The following is an 18518-nucleotide window of genomic DNA, read 5'->3' as shown; positions in this document are numbered from 1 at the left end:
CATAGACCTGGCAAACAACTGATAAGTCAATGAAACTGTCACTATTTCCATAGAAGCAAACGACTAGATATGTTTTTTCCTTATGCCAAAAATCACATTACTTTATTTATTTTCTAAAATAATATTTAAAACACTGTGATAAGTGAGCATACAAATTTACCATGTTCAAAAGCTGGAAATCTTACATCTGCACTTATGGCACAGCTAAGAGCTTAACGATATGTAATTTTTCCAACTTTGTGGATTTTGCTGTTACTCTTGAAATGTTTAGTGTTCTTCTAAAAGCCTGGACTTATACACTTATGTGAAGGTTAGGTTTCATTCAAAACAAATACGTATTCAGACACAATTTCAGACAAAAACCCGAAAGCAGAAACTCTAGACAAATAGAATGCAAATACACCTCTGTGATCTATTTAAAAACAAACAGAAACAACAACAACACAACCCTCAAGACACACTAATTTTCTGGGAAACAAGAATGAGAATGGTTAGCAATACTGCTACTAGCTTTTTTTTTCCACTTGATTCATCTTTCTTCCCCACCTAATCTTAAAAAGAAAACCGCCAAACACATGAAAGTTATAGAAGTTGCAAACTTGTTTGTATTGCAAACATTTAATACATTCAGTCTTGACCAGCTATCTTAAGTCCTCAACAAAATATGGGCTTGTATTTAACTATTTCCTTTTGCAGAGAGCAGACGTGGGTGTGTTTGCTTACATCTGGATTTGCCTGTTTAAAGGACAATCACGAAGCTAGTCTTTACACTAGTTCTGCAGGCAACTCATGAAGACAGCACATGAAACGTGTAGATGCAGCCCTGTACACCATGGGCAGACACCATCTGAGTGCCAATAGTTTATCAATACAAATTCAGGAAGCCCAGAGCTCAGGAGAACAGTCCAGGGAGCGGCACAGACATCGCACACTGCCTGCACCTTGTCCACCTCGCTTGAGGAAAGCATCCTGCTTGGACACACCTCCAAGTACCCAAGCGATGTAGGAGCTCTCCCAGCACAGGGACAAACAGAGCTTCATAAGCCCCAATTTAATTGTGTCTTTCATTTTGATTCATTTTAACTATAAAACAGGAAGCACTCAGATCCTTCTTACTCTTATTTGCCTTAGCTTGCTTTTGAAACGTTTCCCTTTGGTGCAATTGCAAATGTGCACATTCGATTCAAAAATAACCACAGCACCCAAAATACAGCGATGAGACTGGATATGTCAGAGTTCAAAGGTGCCATAACTTCTAGCCCTTATTAACACACTGTGAAATCTGTGGGTTTATTCTGTGGGTGTTAAATTAGAGTCAAGTCTTGCTCACCACACATATTTGATTGTGTAGGTGTCTGATAGTTGCAGTATTGCAGCCGAATGCAAACTGGATACAACAGGACTATTTCTGGGAGCAGGTTTGGGCCTTTGATGTTAGTCAAACAAAACACTTAAAGAAATATTTGTAATACATTTTCCAGGCAAAATAATAATAATAAAAAAAAAATCAATCAGATAATCTCTTTGAGGTGTTTCATATTAACCTTGAAAGGCAGGAAATTGGCATGTTTTATATTGATGGGAGCAGCTCAGGAAATACAAAGTGAAACCTATGAATAATGAAACATGCTAATGTTTCTTATACTAAAGGCTGATCTGCACCTGACAGATTGCTTTTACTCTCTCAGCTTTAACAGTGCCAATGAAAGAAAAAAAAAATCAACAGGATAGTGTTTTTCCCATCATGTTATAGGAAGCCTTAATCCAAGGCTGCTTTTTAAATGCAAAAGACCAACTCCATAAATTTTGACAGACTTTGGATAACTGCTGTAATGCATTTCTGCAGAGTGGCAGTGATGAAAAGTGAAGAATCACAGAATTCTAGAAACGGTATGGCAGACTTTAAGGGGATTGTTACACAGAAAATCTAAAAAAGGAAGTCTACAGCAAATGAAGCCTTCCTTGAGCACAAAGCTGTGCTAAATTATACCAGTACAAATAAGCAGCAGGACTAATAAGTTGGTTAAAAAAAGGAAGTAAACTGACTGCTAATTAAAATAATAAAATACTAAAAATAATAGATCTGGGATGGTAACTTTTAGCCACCTAACCAGATCATTTCAGAAAACTGTTGTATGAAATAAAGAATAAATGTCACAAGACCAGACTTCCTGTATTCTGCGATGTTTTAAAGAAAGAATTCATAAAATTTAACCTCGGTATCCCAGAACAACATGAAAAAAATAAAAATAAAAGGGAGAAAATCATTTTTGCTAATAATTAAGAAATATAAAAATAAAATTCCGAAGTGTTACTTTTCAGTACAACCTTCACAGACCCTGAGTCTTATCTCTTGTCACTGGATATCTCAACCTGAGGATTTGACTTTCAGAAAAAGTAATAATATTTCCATTTCTAATAAAAATTTGATTTTTTCTAGGGCATTTTTAAAGCCATAAGTAATTAAATGCAAAGCTCATATTGAATTTTTGATTCAAATTTTATGAACATAGAATAAAGCAAAAAGAAAATATTTTCATGGCTTTTGTTAAATGGCAGTGAAGAGTTTTCATTCTCACTTTCACTTTTCTTCTACATGAGTTTCCACCTAAATGATCCTTTCCTCTGCAGACACATGTACATTAAAGTAAAAATCATTCTATTTAGTTTCACTGCCTATACCAGCAGAAAATAAACAACAAGAAAAAGAGAAAAGTAAAAAAAAAAACATTAATTATTTTAACAAAAGACAAAAAGCGTGATTTTTAATCTGACAGTGATTCTTTAAAATCTTGTTTAATGGTATAAACATATAAAATAGAGAGAAGTAAAGAAATGAGGAAATATATGAAAGTGGGAATACAATACTTTTTTTCAGTGATTTTTTTTACATTTCAAAAGCTAAAGCTGCATGGAATGAGGTGATAGCAATCCATCACCAGAAGATGAAAAAAATCTAGGCACTTACTTGGTGACTGGGGCTTGGGCCATTTACCTCTTCTGAACGGGTTGTCCCTCCATCACCCTTGCCTGACTAAAATAACAAAGGATTATAGGAATTCTATCTAGGTTCTTGTCTGAAACATTAATTAATATGAAAACACACAAACAATGCAAGGTTTGATTAAGGATACTTTTTACAGTACTAAACCAAAAACAGACATTTCAGGACCTCTACCAACATTTTTGAAATACCTACAATTCAAAGTATTTTTTGTTGTTTTGTTTTTGTTTTTTGGTATATGACATGACTGCCTTTTGCATGGTAATTTTCCCATTAAGGAGTTAGAAATTTCAATGAAGTCTCAGTGGACCAGAGATCATAGGCAGTAAACAAGACAGTGCTATCAACCCTGACACTGTAATGTTGTAGGAAAGAGCTTTTGCTTGCTTTTCAGAGACAAACCTGCCTTATAAGGTCTAGCATAACTACCTTTCTAGTTTACCATCACACTAAGTGTATATTCCATGAATAATTAAAACACACTTAACGCTACATATATATATATATATATATATTTTTACATTTTATCAGCATCCATTCTCTCCAATTTTTGCTTTTCAGTTTTTGGATTCTCTCTACATGTGTCTATGTCGCAGCCCTTCTTGGTGCCCGCTCTTCCCAGCCAGGAGAATCAAAGCAGACCCTGAGGCTATAGCACAGGCAGAGCAAACCTTGACTCTGAAATACATTGTCAAGGTATGATCCCTTCTTTCTATCTAGACTTAAAAATGAGAAAAACCTGTTTGACAAACTAGCTCAATGAGTGAATATTACAAGGTTTGTGACAACTAGATTAAGGTTTAGTTACAATTAGTAATATGAAAGAAAAGGAATGGCCTGTACGTGTTTAATTAAAAAGTGTTATAGGCTTCAACATAGTAGTCTCTTGAGTACCATATAAGCCAAAGAGCTTAGCAGTAAAGAATAAAATAAACACCAGAATTTCAAAGTGCCCAAATTTAAATGTCATTTTTCATTGCGTAAGTTCAATGAAAACAATGAAAGGATGTGACTTTTGTTCTAAAGATAGATCAGGAGGATTTGTGGTTTTCTGCTGCTTGTAGATTTGTTATTTGAAGCACAACATTATCTGCTTGATCCTAAGTATGGTGTTATTGCAAGGAGTTTTTTCAGTCTCTGATTTTCTCATAAAGCCACAGAAAAATCAATATGTAGCAGCAGCATGGTAGAAAACTGAATCACTATGACAATTAATTACTTGTCACAAATTGTGGGGAAGATATTATTTCTGGAACATGCCTCTGCTCGGTCTCTTGCATGTTTATGCTCGTGACTCTTTTTATCTGTGTAAGAGGTTGTAGAAATGGAGGAGAGGAAGCACAGTGTGGTCTGTCTTAACACTGCAGGATAGAAACTCAGTCCAGAGTGCATGAAGATGTGTTGTGATAACATCTAGCTTGCATTTCTATTTCAGCAAGTCTAGTCTGAATGCCTTCAGAAAAATTTACTAACATTAAGAAAATTTATGCTAAAACAACCACCTCTTTTTAACTTTTTAAAATTTTCTTGCCCGATATCAAAAGCAGCAAGACACAAATGTCTTCTGTCTTTGCAGAAATTTATAAAGAAACCTTGGGATCACCATCTTCATGCAGAAGAGAAATCCAGTAGACAATCATAATAATGTAAGAGAAAATAATAATAATAATAAAATCAAGTTTGACCAGCCAGATAGGTAACTGGTATAACTATAACTTGCCAAAAAGGAGACTGAACAATAAAGTACATCTACAGCAGCAGCACTGGGTTTTACTGCAGAAGTCCTGCCACCTTTCTTCCCATACCCAGCACCATTTGTTTCAGAGGCCATAACTTGTACTTGTTAAGATCTTATCTTGCAAGGTTTCATGGCTTGCTTCATCTACAGCAAGGCAAGAAGAGAGCTCAAAGATGATACACCAGATGAGTCAGTGACCTGCATCATAAGGATGGTACGGTTTGTGCAGACTGATAGCACTTTGAGGTATTTCCCACCCCTCCTGGAGGAGCCTCCTGCCCCAGTACCCCTGGTGAGAGATGGAACACAAGATACGTGTAGGCATTGGGTTCAGGTTTGTCCAGATTTCCAAGTGAAAGAGGTTGAGTGGATCATAATATGAGGTTATCATTTCATCCATTTCATTCACTTTCAGCATTCATCATTAGCCCACAAGCATTACAGAAGCTAGTTGTTTAGCAGTGTTCCTCTTTTGAGGAACACTGTCTGGCTGTGCTTTGCGCACGGATTCATTGGGGTAGCTCTTCATACCTACAACTCCAGGACAACACCAGCCACGTTATCACCTCAGTGCCTTCCTTCTGCTTTCCAGTTTTCCTCTGGGGCAGAGGATTAGACTCTACTTTGTGCCTTTCTTTCATCTAATTTATAACATCACTGAAGCAGCAACTGCATCTTAGTACGTGCCAGCCTAGCTAACTGAGCACAAGCTGCAATAACGGGTTCCAGTGGTAGAAGCACGACTCCCCGCAGCAAGCCCAGCGCTCACAGCGGTGCAGAGCCATTTCACCTGCCTCCAGGAGCAGCACCCCGAGCCTCCCATCCAGCAGAAGCAATCCGTGCAGCTGAAGGCACGGAGGCACTTCAGGCTGCTGGGTCGCCCCTAAAGGGCCCTGCCCCACCTGGGCAGGGGAGCTGGGGCCAGCTCGGAGCCGGGCGAGCTGCGGCAGCCCCGGGCAGCCCTCGGCCAAGCCGCCAGAGGGAGCTGCAGGATGTCGAATGCTCTGGATGCTCTGGGGGAAGCAGCATCCCTGGTGCAGCAAGCAGGCATGCCTGCGCTCTGCACCTCTTAGCTCTGGAAATAACTTCAAACCTTACCACCACCCCCAGACTCGCAGTTCAAGCTGCAATTCACAGCGTCCCGCTTACCAGTTTGAAAAACTTCCTCAGGTTTGCTTTGGGGGTTTTGCTTTCTTCTTTTCTAGGTTTCACTTCTGCTGCTTCTGGGCTTTTCTCGTCTTTGTCAGGAGCCACAGCTTCTGAAGATGCATCTGCTTTTTCGTTGCTTATGATCTCTGCTTCTTCCGATGTGTTCTGGGGGTTAGTTTGAGCAAACATTAAAAATGCAGAAAAAAATAGACAAAAAAAAATAAAAATCAAATTCACTCATTAAGAGATTACAATCAAAGTGTTTCAGCAGTACAGTAAGGTGGACAAGAGGAACAAATATTGAGTGAAAGCATTCTCTTAGCTTCACTACATTTGTACAGGTTCTTTAGGAAGTCTATTCATTCCAGTTCAAAAAAGTGTATAAGCCAGTGGGATTTTAAGCACTCATTACATTGAAGAAACAGCTTTTCTTGAATAGTGAGGTAACAGTTCCTAAACACAATTTTTAATGAAATTTTAACTGCAATTATTTATAGCAGTATGCGCCGTGGGTAGGTGACACTTAAGTAAAACCTTTAAAAAATGAGAGAAAGCTCATGCCCAGGTGTTCACACCCAGAAGCAGTAATAAGATTAAGTAATTCAAGAAGAAACACACACAACAGCATAGACACTAATAGTTAAAATTGTTTAGCACCCTTCTTTGACAGTGAAATATTGAAACTCAGGATCACAGTCACAGTGTTCTCAGGCCAGCCACATTTGCCTTGCTAGCTTCCTTTCCCAGTTGCAAAGACAAATGACTTCTTGAGGTATAAGGTACTCACTTAGCTCATTTATTATCTCACCTAATCCCCTGGGTCGCAGTCATCCTCTTCAATAATCTTGACCCCCATTTGAGTTCAAGAATATCTGCTGGGTACTCAGCAATGTTGCTTTTATAGAAGGATTTTGAATCCCACTGAGCTTTTGTGCATTACAAGAAAGTTGCTTCTATTATAACAAGACTTCAACAGGAGGCATGCAGTTTGTAAACTCCTTTGAAATATGGATCCCCCTAAGATTTATTAATCTCCTGCCTGGCTCATTCCGCAGCCTTCTCAAGGCTGTCCTGGGAGCTCTCAATGAGTTTAAGGGGAGGACAAAAGCTGGGCAGTGCAGCATGCATGAACAGGAGGCTCCTTGCTGGAGGAGGTGGAAGCACACCTGGGCAGGAGGCTGGGCATGCCTTCCCTTAGCTGATTCTTCTGCCTTTTATAAACGCCCTGGTAAATAGCATTCTCCTGTGCCCACAAGAACCACTAATTAATTCCCATCCCGCTGAAACTGTATGAAGTGTCTTCCTTTCTGCCATAAAGGAGCTATTATGTTAATAACCAGGTAATTTGACCTGAAGCTAGCACTTTGCCATTTTGCAGCCTACCCAGAAAGGTGCAGAATATTGTAAGGGCAGCGTAAGTTACACTCAGCCTTCAATATCAAATCAAACAAAAGCAGTCATCTTCATTATTGGCATTTTAAACACAGATTTCTGTTTAAAAGTATAGAAACTACAGCTGAAATGCATACTGATTACTATAAGAAAGAAGTGCTGTAAATAAATCTCAATAAATTATATTTCACAATTTTTACATGTACATACAGTAACTCACATTTCATGCATACTCATAAGAATTTTGATGAAACTAATTTTAGCCACATGCACAACATGAGAGCAATTTAAAGGATAAGACCAAAGATTCACCACAGCATCAGATCTTATCTCTGTGGTCAAAAAATGGGTGCCTCCTGTAGCAGCAGCTTAAAGTACTACTGCCCTCAGATACTTTTCTGATCATCTTCAACTCAGTGATTCCCATGTAGTATCTCTGGTTTAACAGCTCCTGATAGTTTTTTCCTACATAAATTTAGCTAAACACCTTGAGTTGCCTTAATCTCCTGATATCCAGCAGCACCCTGTGACTAAATAAATAAATAAATCTGCAGCTGAAGTATGCGTTATGTGGGAAGTACTTTTTGTGACCAAATAATTCCATTTAACACTCTATTGATTTTACTTTGAGCAAAAACGACTGATCTTTCTTGTTCACGTTTAGTGTTACAGTAGTCATTCTGCATTGCTGTCACCATTGTTTCTGCCAAATTTTTTGAGCCAAAAAAAAATCTTAATTTATGTAGTTCTTCTAACAAAGCCTTTCAAAATAATTATGCACTTGTTCACTCTTAGTATTATACCTTTAGTTTAATGATATTCTTTTTGAGTTGGGGGGACCAGGGCTGCTTCACCACAGACTTCTAGAGCAACATGACAGATTCTGCTTTGTACTTTCCTCCTTCCCTTTTGTGGATAAAATGACTTTGGGGGAGTGAGGGAGAGCAATAATGCAGGAATAAATATTCCTCTTCTCCTACTACCTGAGGTGACTGAATCACAGCACCCATCCCCACAGAATTGTATATTTAATTTATATTTATGAACATTTCTGAGATAATCTATAATAATTTTAGCCTATACTTCTGCCTCGTTCACATACATATAATCAATTCACCATCTATTTGCTTGAAGAGGAGATTCATTGCACGTGTTAGAACACTGGCTCAATAAAGCAGCAACCTGGCTTCTGGGAGCTCATCATTCAAAGATTACAGTTTGGCATCATATTACTGCTATGCTGTTACAGCTGCAACCCAAATGAGTTTTGTCTCTCAAGCTACTTCTATGCAACGACATTAGTGTCACTACTAACAAATGCACCCTGAGACGAAATGTCAAACTCTGAAAAGCACTGTCTATTTAAAAAATAAAATAAAATAAAATAGAGAGCTAAGTGATAGTCAACTATTCAGAGATGTTTGTTTTTTTTTTAAAGTAATAAGTGTCTTCAATGTCTTTTTATACTTCTTGTATATTACACAGAAGGCTTAAGGAAGGTTTAAATCCTGCTTTAAAATAACTAATTGGTATTTTTTTTTAAACAGATAAACCATTTACCTGTAGAGTTACTTTCATTTTTTGCCCTATTAGGCAAAGTTGTTGTAGAAGTTACAGGTTATCTTGTAATTAAAAATATCATTTTATGCTAATTTTCTTGTAATTATCCGCAGAAATCATGCTTGTTTACCCTTCTCTCTCTCCAAGATGGAATGCTGAATATTTACTGTTATGATTTTGTTATTTCAGAGATTCATGGAGAATAATGACAAACGACCAAGGCATATTACTTCAGAGATGCAGAGAATGCCTGTGTATAGTCTTTCAGCAGAGGAGAAAACCTCTTCCTGCTAAGAAGGTTTTCTGACACTTTTACAATTAGAATTTTTATTTTTTGTTCCCGTTTCCCCTAAGAAGCTAGAAGAAAAATTTGCATTTGTGCATTCAAGAGAATCACAAAGGTGATTCTGGCAGGAATTGAAAGTGTTAGGAAGAGACTGACAAAGATAAATAGTCAATAAACATTGAATGATGTTGTGTTAACCTAAACTGTTCTCTAGAGCAATGGCTAAATTTCCTCTTTGCTTCACCTGGGACAAAATCAAATAGTATCAAAGTTGTGACTAATTTTAAGAGGACACCACTTTTTGTATATAATAATAATTTGCAAACAGCCAAGTTCTATCAGCTTCATATATCTTTTATGCATAAGTGTCCTCATGAACATGTTATCTGCTTATAAATAATTACATTAATTGAGGTTGCTGGATTCATAGGTCTAAGTTCTGCCTCCAGTTTCCTTAGACATAAACTGTAATAAATTCAACCTGAGTCAGCAGCTATTGTTATGGTAGGTTGTTATTTTTTAAAAGGCACTCTTTGACAAGCTTAGAATACATTTAATGAAAAATTTGTCTGAATTTACATGAGAGCCATTCTCTGCTCTTCCTATTGCAGAGCTACCACTGTTTTCCAAAATATTTTAATCTATCTTTGTAGATGTGCTTTATAAGAGTAGTTTACAAGGGTCGTTCTTTCATTATGTTTGTAAAACATTCTACAAGTTATTAAATAATGGTGTCCCTAATTTTCTTCTAGTAATAAGCTTAAACAGTTACAGTTGAAAGTGTTTGTTCACCCTTTTTGTTCTCTTTCTGGTTCTTACAAACCTTCCTGTTTTTATGGGTAACTATTACCACACCACTTTCTTGACCGTAGAAATCTTTCCCTTATGATAATATAACTTATTTTGTGATCTGGAAAACTTTGATAAGAGTTTTCATTTTGCTTGCTGCATCTTTCCTCAAAATTGAGGTAAACACTGTACCCTGCTTTGATCTTGTGCTGGAGTCCACTGCATAAGAATCAAGGTATCTTCTGTCTTACCTCAATCATACCATCTATCTGAAACATATTTTTAAGATAAAAGAAAAGCTATGAGAGATGACCTTTTGCTCAATAAGTTTCCCCTTAAAAGAGCAGTCATGCTTGAGGTCTGTTCCTGCCTCTTGCAGACTCGCAGGCAGGAAGCAGGGAGGGTTAGCAAGACTTTAACCACCTTCCTGCCCTTCTTTGCCAGCACAAAGACAGCAAAGGCTGCTGCAGTGGAGGCAGCTCAGCCCTAACCATCCATCAGTGCAGCCTTGGACCCCCACCCTAAGCCTCTTCTCACCTGAGGCTGCTGCCTGACGGTGTCACCCAGCAGTCAGGAGCTATCACAGTTCAGACTAATTAATATTCCTCACTGCCAGCTGATGGTGAAAATCACACTATTCTGTAAACAAGCCAGGAACATGGTGCTGACTCAAGTCCTATTGTTTTTACTCACTGGTTTGAAGAGGTTAAGGCTTTTCCCACCTATAAGAACACCAGCTATGCCAGCAGTCATCATGGTTAAAACCAGACAGGTTTTGAACTGGCCATCAAAAATCCATTGTTTGCCTTACTCGCTCTTTGAACCAGAGGGAATTCTCTTTAAAATTTTTCTGCATCCATCCATCCAGAAAAAAAAAAAAAAAGAAAAAAAAGGGAAAAAAAAAGGCCATAATCTCCTTCCCTCCTATCTACCAGGTGGTATATTGCAGGATGGGAGCAGGTAAACTCTGTCAGGAACTTGATAAGTCCTGGGTAGTTTTAACATTTGCCTTGCACACTCCACCCAAATATTTACCTTTTCTTTCCTATGACAGAGTATGGTCTTAGGCTCAGCAATAAAAAGTGTTGTTCTGCTTCACTGGACAGCTAACTATTTTGCTATTTGTATTATCAGTACATAAATACCTTCCAGTAAAAAGAACACTTTTTGTGTCTTGTGACAACAGAATTGCAACTGCTTTTTTTTTCTTTTTTTTTTTTTTAATATAACTGCTTTTAAAGATAATTTTGAGCAGTCTTAATACTGAGTCCCCTCCCGCCATCATTTACTTGCATACTTTGATCAGATATAAATGAAGTGTTATGTTTCTCTGCCCTGATCAGATATCTGCCAGGTCTTGAAACCAAGTTTCCAACACAGATATGTGAAATTATTATCTGTAATTTTCTCTTAATATCCCTTAGCATTTGCTAAAAAACACTTATATGACAAACATTTGAGTAACACTTATGAGAATTCTCTTGTGGACTGATCAGGAAGTGGGGCAAATACAGTTAAAGTGGTTTCCATCTGCAGAGTTAAAAAAAAATCCTAATTCAACATACTTATTCAATTCAGCATTAACTGCAACATGTTGACAAGCACTTCATTAGCTATACTTTGAAGTGAAAGCTCATCGGAAGACAGATATCTGAGAGACTGCCTGGAAGGAAAGAAGTGGGTTCTGAATTCTGGACTATTGAGTACCGTAGCTGCTATTTGTTAGTTCAAAAAAAAGAACTACACATGACTGAGTTATGTACCTATTTGGGACAGTTGTTAGCTTCAATCCTCCGTCCTAACAGAAGAGCACTACATTAAAAAAATCACTGCAGGAGAAAAAAAGACAATCCTCAAACCAAACTGAAATTTGAGGTTAACCTGTACTCTGAGGACTTTTATACATCTATACTCTTTTTTTTTTTTTAAACCCTCAAGTTGAGTGGGTCACCCAGGTCTTTCAAAGGAAATATAGTATTATTCTGTGTCAAGAAAATCCTGTAAAGTAAAACCAGCCTTTTATAAGTAAGGATTCAATGCTAAAGGTTGTTTTTTTTTTTAATTAAAAAAAAATCTATTGCAGAAATTTACTTCAGAAAACTTACAAAAACTCTGGGTCTCAGGGTGATTCCAGAAAAAAAAAAGTTTGTACTAAGAATAAATAAGCTTGTTCTACAAAGTAGAATGTCAGATTCATATTCTAATATACCTCTGTGTATTTGGTACAGTGATATAAGTAACCCTTAGTATTTTTGGTAGCAACCAAACTCAGCACTGTGTTGTACATTTTTCTCCACAATGCTTTCCATTCACTGAGGTAAAAAGTTTTATTTCAGTGATGATGTAGGTAAAATTAAATGCAGAATTATGAACAGAAAAGTGAAAGATGGAATTTCAGTAAAAAGTCCTGAGGTGCTTGAGATTCCAGAACTTCCATGAAAGTTGTTGTAAAGACCTAGACCTAGTTTAACTTAGCTGTAATATGAAATATTAGCTATAATATTAAATATGAACTTCAGACCGGATTACTCAGTTTTACATTGAAACTTCATGCAAACATTTGCCAGAGGGACTCTTTCTTATGATGCTCAGCATACATCCTACTTCCCATTCATTTTCAAATAAGCCAGACTATTCAGATGGAGGAGAAGGTTTCCGTAGCAATAGTAACTACATAGAAAAAAATCTCTCCCTCCTCCTCCTTTACAGGTTTCCTGTCATTCTAGATACTTGATTTACCCAATTCCACAGGAAATGAAGTCCCAAATAACAAGCATTTACAGCTTAGATCATTTTCAAGATTGTTTACTCTGTAAATATCCAAACCTTTTTTTTTTTTTTTTTTAAATATGCAAGTAATGAACTCAAACCATCTCTGCCCAGTAGGGAAAATATTGCTAAAGAAACAGTGGAGGGCTAGCCACTCCTTCAGCCTCTGTGTATTTGGAAGCATTTCATTTCTGGGTTTTGAACTTAAACAGAAGCCCAGAAAAACAATTATTCAACATACAACAATTCAGCAAAGTTTAATACAGCTCTTCTCTTAAATGAAATGAAGAAAGCATCCTTCAGCTCATAAAAAGCACTAAGGATCATGGAAACAGGAACCGTGTTTTCGAAGTTGGTCTTTATTGTAGTTAAAGTTGTTTTTAAACTGAGGGAGAACATCTTTCTAAACAATTGAACTCAATCTCCAAACTTAAAGACTGATCCACTCTTGTATGACTTCTTTTTTTTTGGTGTATTGAGTAAGAATAGACCCACCAGATTCCAGGTTTTCAGATATTCAGAAATAAACCATTTCTCAAAACCAAAACCAAACCAACTAGTATTTCGTCAGCAATATTTTTCAAAAATACTACAGACAGGTTTTAAAGACTATGATTTTACAAGATTTTTCCAGAGGAGTAATTGCCGTTATTAGCCATGTGTACACGTGACTGCTCGAAGCTCATACAAGGACTTGCAGCTATATGGAGTATTTATGTCCCTATGCACTCAGCACGCAGGATGTGCTCAGCTGCACAGATGTGACTGCTTTACTGTTGCTGTGTACTTCACAGCAACTCTAGACGCTGTGTGAAGAGGGAGCTGTGGGATGGACCAGCTTTGAAATTCAGACATACCTTTTTCCAAAAGAGTTTGCTGAGTGGCATAGGAGTGGATGATGCTTTCTCCTTTGTCACCTCTTTGGGGGCTTCAGTGGCTGCTGCCTGCTGCTGGGCTGCAGGCTCGGGGGCTTTTGTATTCTGCTTCGCTGTCTGCAGCTCTTGAGAGGAAGGGACATTTTTGTCTGATTTCACAGAGCTAACAGGCTGCTGTTCAGTGCTCTAGAAATAAACAAACACACAGGCTGTTGGAAATGTGAATGACAAGATAATCACAGCATGTTTAAGCATCACCTGATTTAAGTGGTAAGTGCACAACAGGCTGCCAGTGCACTGGACACAAAAAGCAGTAAGGTGCAGCTTATGAGCTGGCTTTGCCCTGTCTTGAACAAAGGAAACAAATTACAGACCAACCCATCCTCCATAATAGAGATGATTAATTGATAAAGAAATCAAAACAGTCTTTGAAACTGAAAATGACAATGAGAATAATCATCCTTTGATGGCATTATTCATTCAGGTAACTTGAATCACCCTACTCACTTTGGTGTTAGTTGTCTGTTGGGTCTCCTTTGCAGCCTGGAGGGAAACAAAACAGACAAGTCTGACAATGTCAGCACTCAGTTACACAGTTCAGGAATTGTCTTTTTTTTTTTTTTTTTTTTTAATTTTTAGTGAATGTTAGTGGAAGTCTTGGCTCCTGCAGCCATGGAAACTGATCCCTGACAGAGGCAAGGCTGCCTGTAGGGACTGCCAGCCCCTGTCCTACCTGCAGCAACGCTGCAGCCTTGCACCGAATTGTTTCATGCTCATTCTATCATTCTACTGTGCTTGCAGTCCTCAGCTTCTTCTCTAAAAAGAAAGCTATGTTTACATATGCGTTTCCACTCTCTTCAGGTAAGACATGACGCAGGGTTTTAAGACATTAGCAGAGATTTTTCTAAGCTCTCTGTGTCTTTCAGTGCACACATACAAGCCAGAGCCAGGTCTTTTCCACCAAGGGAGCTGCATGCCTGCCACGGATGTGCTAATGTCAGCCTTTGGAGCAGTCAGCTCTGCTCTCCTGGCTGCACAGACAGACGACTGCCTGGGAACGACGGGCACAGAACAGCAGCAGCTTTGTAACTTAGAAGCAGGAGTTGCAGCACTGCAAAGAAGAGCTCTGCAGGTGCAGTAGGGTTGTTTAGTCCATCCATTTATACTTTTCTCAATTAGGTGTAATTTATTTTTCTGTAAAAATTAATTCATGCTCACAGGTCCCTTTCATCAAAATGCATGAAGCCAGGAGGAACCCAGTTTGTTGAAGTCATTTCTGGCCAGTAACACATACAAGTACCTATTAACCCTGACATCCATCTTCACTTATACTGAAGTATCTGTACAGTAAAAAATAAGTTTTGTATGAAAGGGCAGCAGCAAGCCCCAGACACAGGTAAATGTCAGCCCAGCCCACTGGGTTTTGGCAGCCTGCTACACTCTTTGCAGCCTTCTTAAAAGAATAGGTGAGAAATATTTTGCAGGAGCCAAGAACTTCTTTTTGTGGTTAGCTCTAAGGAGCAGGATCCAGAACAACTGGTAAATAGCAATGTAAATGCCACAAGCTGGCTTCAGTGCTAATGCTGAAAATAAGTGATTAACTCTCTTCTTCCCAGTCAAAAGTCAGTATAGTTACACTACAAAACTGGCATGCAATGCAAGGCAGACATACATGGATGGGAATAAAAGCATGGACGCAGCCCCAGCTGTGAAATCCCATCAAAACTCTGAAGCCGAATTGCCAAATCCTATTGCAATCAGCTTTGTTATGAATTTATATTAGGATGCATACATTGTTTGCAAACGATATTTACAAGCTGTAAGCATTTATGTAAACAGGACACTGAGAAACAATGCTTCTGGTAACCTAGGAGTCCATCTCTTCTTAACTAAGGTAAGTGCAGTTCAGAAGACTTGAGAGACAGAACTTCCAGAAGAACCTGTGAAGTGCCTAAAATTAATGAGAAAGACTACATATACTTAAATAAAATGATTGTTTCAAACAAACCAATTAATCCCCTATTCATCTAGTTACCACATAAGCCATTTCAAAGATATAAGCAGAACTTGTGTTTAAACTAGAGGTGACAATGTCAGGGCTTGCCTGTCCCATCTGTGCTCTGATTTCTGATTTGAATTTTCACTTTCAATCAGCCTTACAAGCTAACTTAACACCATTTTAATCCATCGTGCTTATTCCTAATATGTCACAAATTATGTCCCAGTTGTTTCTGTATTTTGTGTGTGGAAAGAAAGTTGTGTAAATAAAATAGAGAGATTTTATAAGACAAGTTTTATTACTACAAAATATTAGCGTTGTTGCTTTTCTTAAAGGTAACAGCTTTCATTCCAGACCCAGATATATATAAAAAAACCTATCGAATTCTAAAGGAAAAAGTCATCTCTCCCTAGAATTTCTCAAGATTGAAATGTTTTAAAGAGAAGCTAGCACCTTAAAAAAATGATAACTGGTTATGTTTTTACCTAGAAGCAAGCCCTAATGAACAACGAACAAATAAATTTGTTTTCATTTAATACATTTAAAATACAATCAATGTAGTAGATACTTTAACTTTTTAAGTAGTTGGCAAGAATTGTAGTATTAATGCATTGGGAAGTTTATTCCTTCAGTGAAAAACAGATGATAGTTTTAATTTCCAAAATGAGAGGACAGTGGAAAGAACATTGTTGTTTTGGAAGTGTTAAAGAATTCCCTTGGCCTTGTGCTCAAATATAACTGTCAATTATAAAGCCCCCTACTCACCAAAACCTCCCTGTGGGTGTTTTGAACAAGCATTAAATATTAATTACTTTCCTCCCCCGGTGAAAGGGGCTCTGCTTCTGCATTCTTTGGGCTAAGCAGCCTCAATTCTCTGCTTCCCTGCCACAGAACACCATGGCATATTATCCTCTTCAGAAAAAAAATAGAAATGCCCATATATGGGCCTTGAGACAAAAGCTGGTGAAATGTTTTCAGCAATTTATTACAAATAAAAACTAAAACCACTTGCGTGAAAAGTGTGCTCTTTCAACATTTTTAAATTATCCTTGAAACCAAAGCTTTTTGCATTCAAACTAAAATTAGATATTAAATTTTACGTTTCAAGTGAAAAGTAACTATTTGTGAAGGAAAGTTCTTATTCCTTCCCTGTGTCATATCAGTTATGTCCCCGTTCATCAAATTACTAATTTCAACCACATGACTGTGCATATTAAGTCAACATGAAACTTAAAGCCTCAATTATAGTTGGGCTGAGCTCTTAAACCTTCCCTACAGGAGATGTAAGGGAGGTGTACATATCTGCACAGTTCATTGTTTGTCAGTACCTTTTATTTTTATTTTAAGAGACCAACGAAGCTTAGCAGGTGTTAGTAAGCATAACCTGTGCAGCATGAAGCTCGGCAGGTTAGAGGAATTGTTTCAGAATCCTGAATTCACAGATGGTACAACAACAAGTGACACATTGCACACTAAGCTTGTTTCTACAACGCACGGCTCAGAAACGCTCACATTGTTGGTTTTCAGAGCCCTGCACAGCACAGCTGGCCAGACTGAGTTCAGTTACCAATTAAATTCCACTCTGTGACAGGAACCATCTGTTACTGCTCAGGGTTCTGCTCTTTCTAGGGTTTCATACAGACCTTATGCCTAAAGAGTTTGCTAAAAGTACTGTGTCCTAGCTTGGGACTCTCTGCCTTCTTTTTCTTGGCTCCTTTAGTCTGGGATTCTGGCACCGTCTTCGGAGCAGGTTGCCCACCATGGCCTTTTTCTGCTTTCGATCCCTTTTGTACAACATCATTTGAAGTTCAGTACTTGTTACAGAACTTGTATAGTTTGTTCATGAAAAAGATTCAAACACTCATACTTTGTTTTCAAAATAAACATTTCCTTTTTGCTCTGCACATCCCCCTTCTCCCCCCCCCCCCCCCCAAATTACTCAGTGCAACAAGTAGTGAAGTAGTGAATGAAAAATAAAAGCTATGGTAATCCACTTGACTCAAAGTTAAATCAATTTGCCCAAATATTCATTAAATTTAAGCTTCGGTATTATTTTATTTTTATAAGTAATCAACTGAATTTGGGGTTATTTGTAAACTGGGCAGATAATATCACTTTGAAAACTCCTTTTAAACTTTTTCCCCCCAGTTTTATAGGGGCTTTAAAGTGTTTTGCATAATGAAGTATTTATGAAGAACACAGTATGAATATTCATGATATGCTACGTAACAATATTACAAATCTGCATTAATACTTTTATTTCTAGCTAATTTTGTGTATCATAAATATTAATGATCTACTGATATTAAGACTGTTGAATTGGAAAGCACCATTTCTCTTTTACTCCATTCCAAGCACCTACAAAAAAACCCCGCTGATTTTGGGAGTCAATACCCATTGAAATTAGAGACAGGACCTCTAAGCACCTCATTGAAAAATACATTACAAAGGGCTAAGTATCAAAGAAAAACATTGACATTGATGTCTATATGGAAAAAGTAATATCAGGTTATTTTAAAATAGTGGTAGCAGACAACCTGCAGCTCAAAGCAGATTAAATTACCCTGCATCAAGCAGAAGTGGGTCTTTTCAATTACATGACTTTTCTACAAGTCTTGGGAAAGAAATTGAGTAACTTTTTTAAAAAATGTTCTATTTAACTTTTCATAACATTAGAAAATAATCTTTAAAAAGCCAAGAACCTCCTCAAAACGTCATTGTTCAGTGTTGTCTTTTCCCCCCCTCCCCAAAATCTTCAACACAACCCTCTGCAAGGTTGTGTATTAGTGCAGAAAAAAAGATTAAGTTTTACTGTTATGAATAATGGCTTTTTTTCTTCCTCCCTCCTTCCCCATCACTTTCATAATTTTCAATAACAAAAAAATGGAGGACAAAAATCGAACATATCGAAAGTTGCTTAACTGAGCTTCAACATCCAAACAAGTTAACACAGGAGT

The 18518-nt window shown here is 37.6% G+C and overlaps 1 protein-coding gene across 6 annotated transcripts in view; it reads right to left on the bottom strand.

The window, feature by feature from the left end:
• The window catches only part of BCAS1 (brain enriched myelin associated protein 1), a 49480-nt gene that overhangs the window by 7219 nt on the left and 23743 nt on the right, over positions 1–18518 (bottom strand). For 3 of the 6 annotated variants that reach the window (XM_066978283.1, XM_066978279.1, XM_066978282.1), the window contains exons 7-11: positions 17205–17345; positions 14070–14105; positions 13545–13748; positions 5892–6056; positions 2969–3034 (exon numbers count right to left, since the gene is read on the bottom strand). In XM_066978283.1, coding sequence (XP_066834384.1) covers positions 2969–3034; positions 5892–6056; positions 13545–13748; positions 14070–14105; positions 17205–17345 — 612 coding nt within the window. The remainder of the gene's footprint in view (positions 1–2968; positions 3035–5891; positions 6057–13544; positions 13749–14069; positions 14106–17204; positions 17346–18518) is intronic. The other 3 variants (XM_066978280.1, XM_066978284.1, XM_066978281.1) reach the window with 2 other exon arrangements.

This window comes from Anser cygnoides, chromosome 16 (assembly GCF_040182565.1).
Source record: "Anser cygnoides isolate HZ-2024a breed goose chromosome 16, Taihu_goose_T2T_genome, whole genome shotgun sequence".
NCBI classification, from domain to species: Eukaryota; Metazoa; Chordata; class Aves; order Anseriformes; family Anatidae; genus Anser; species Anser cygnoides.
The sequence above is the reverse complement of the archived record's forward strand: the minus strand, read 5'-3'. Positions and strand labels throughout refer to the sequence as shown.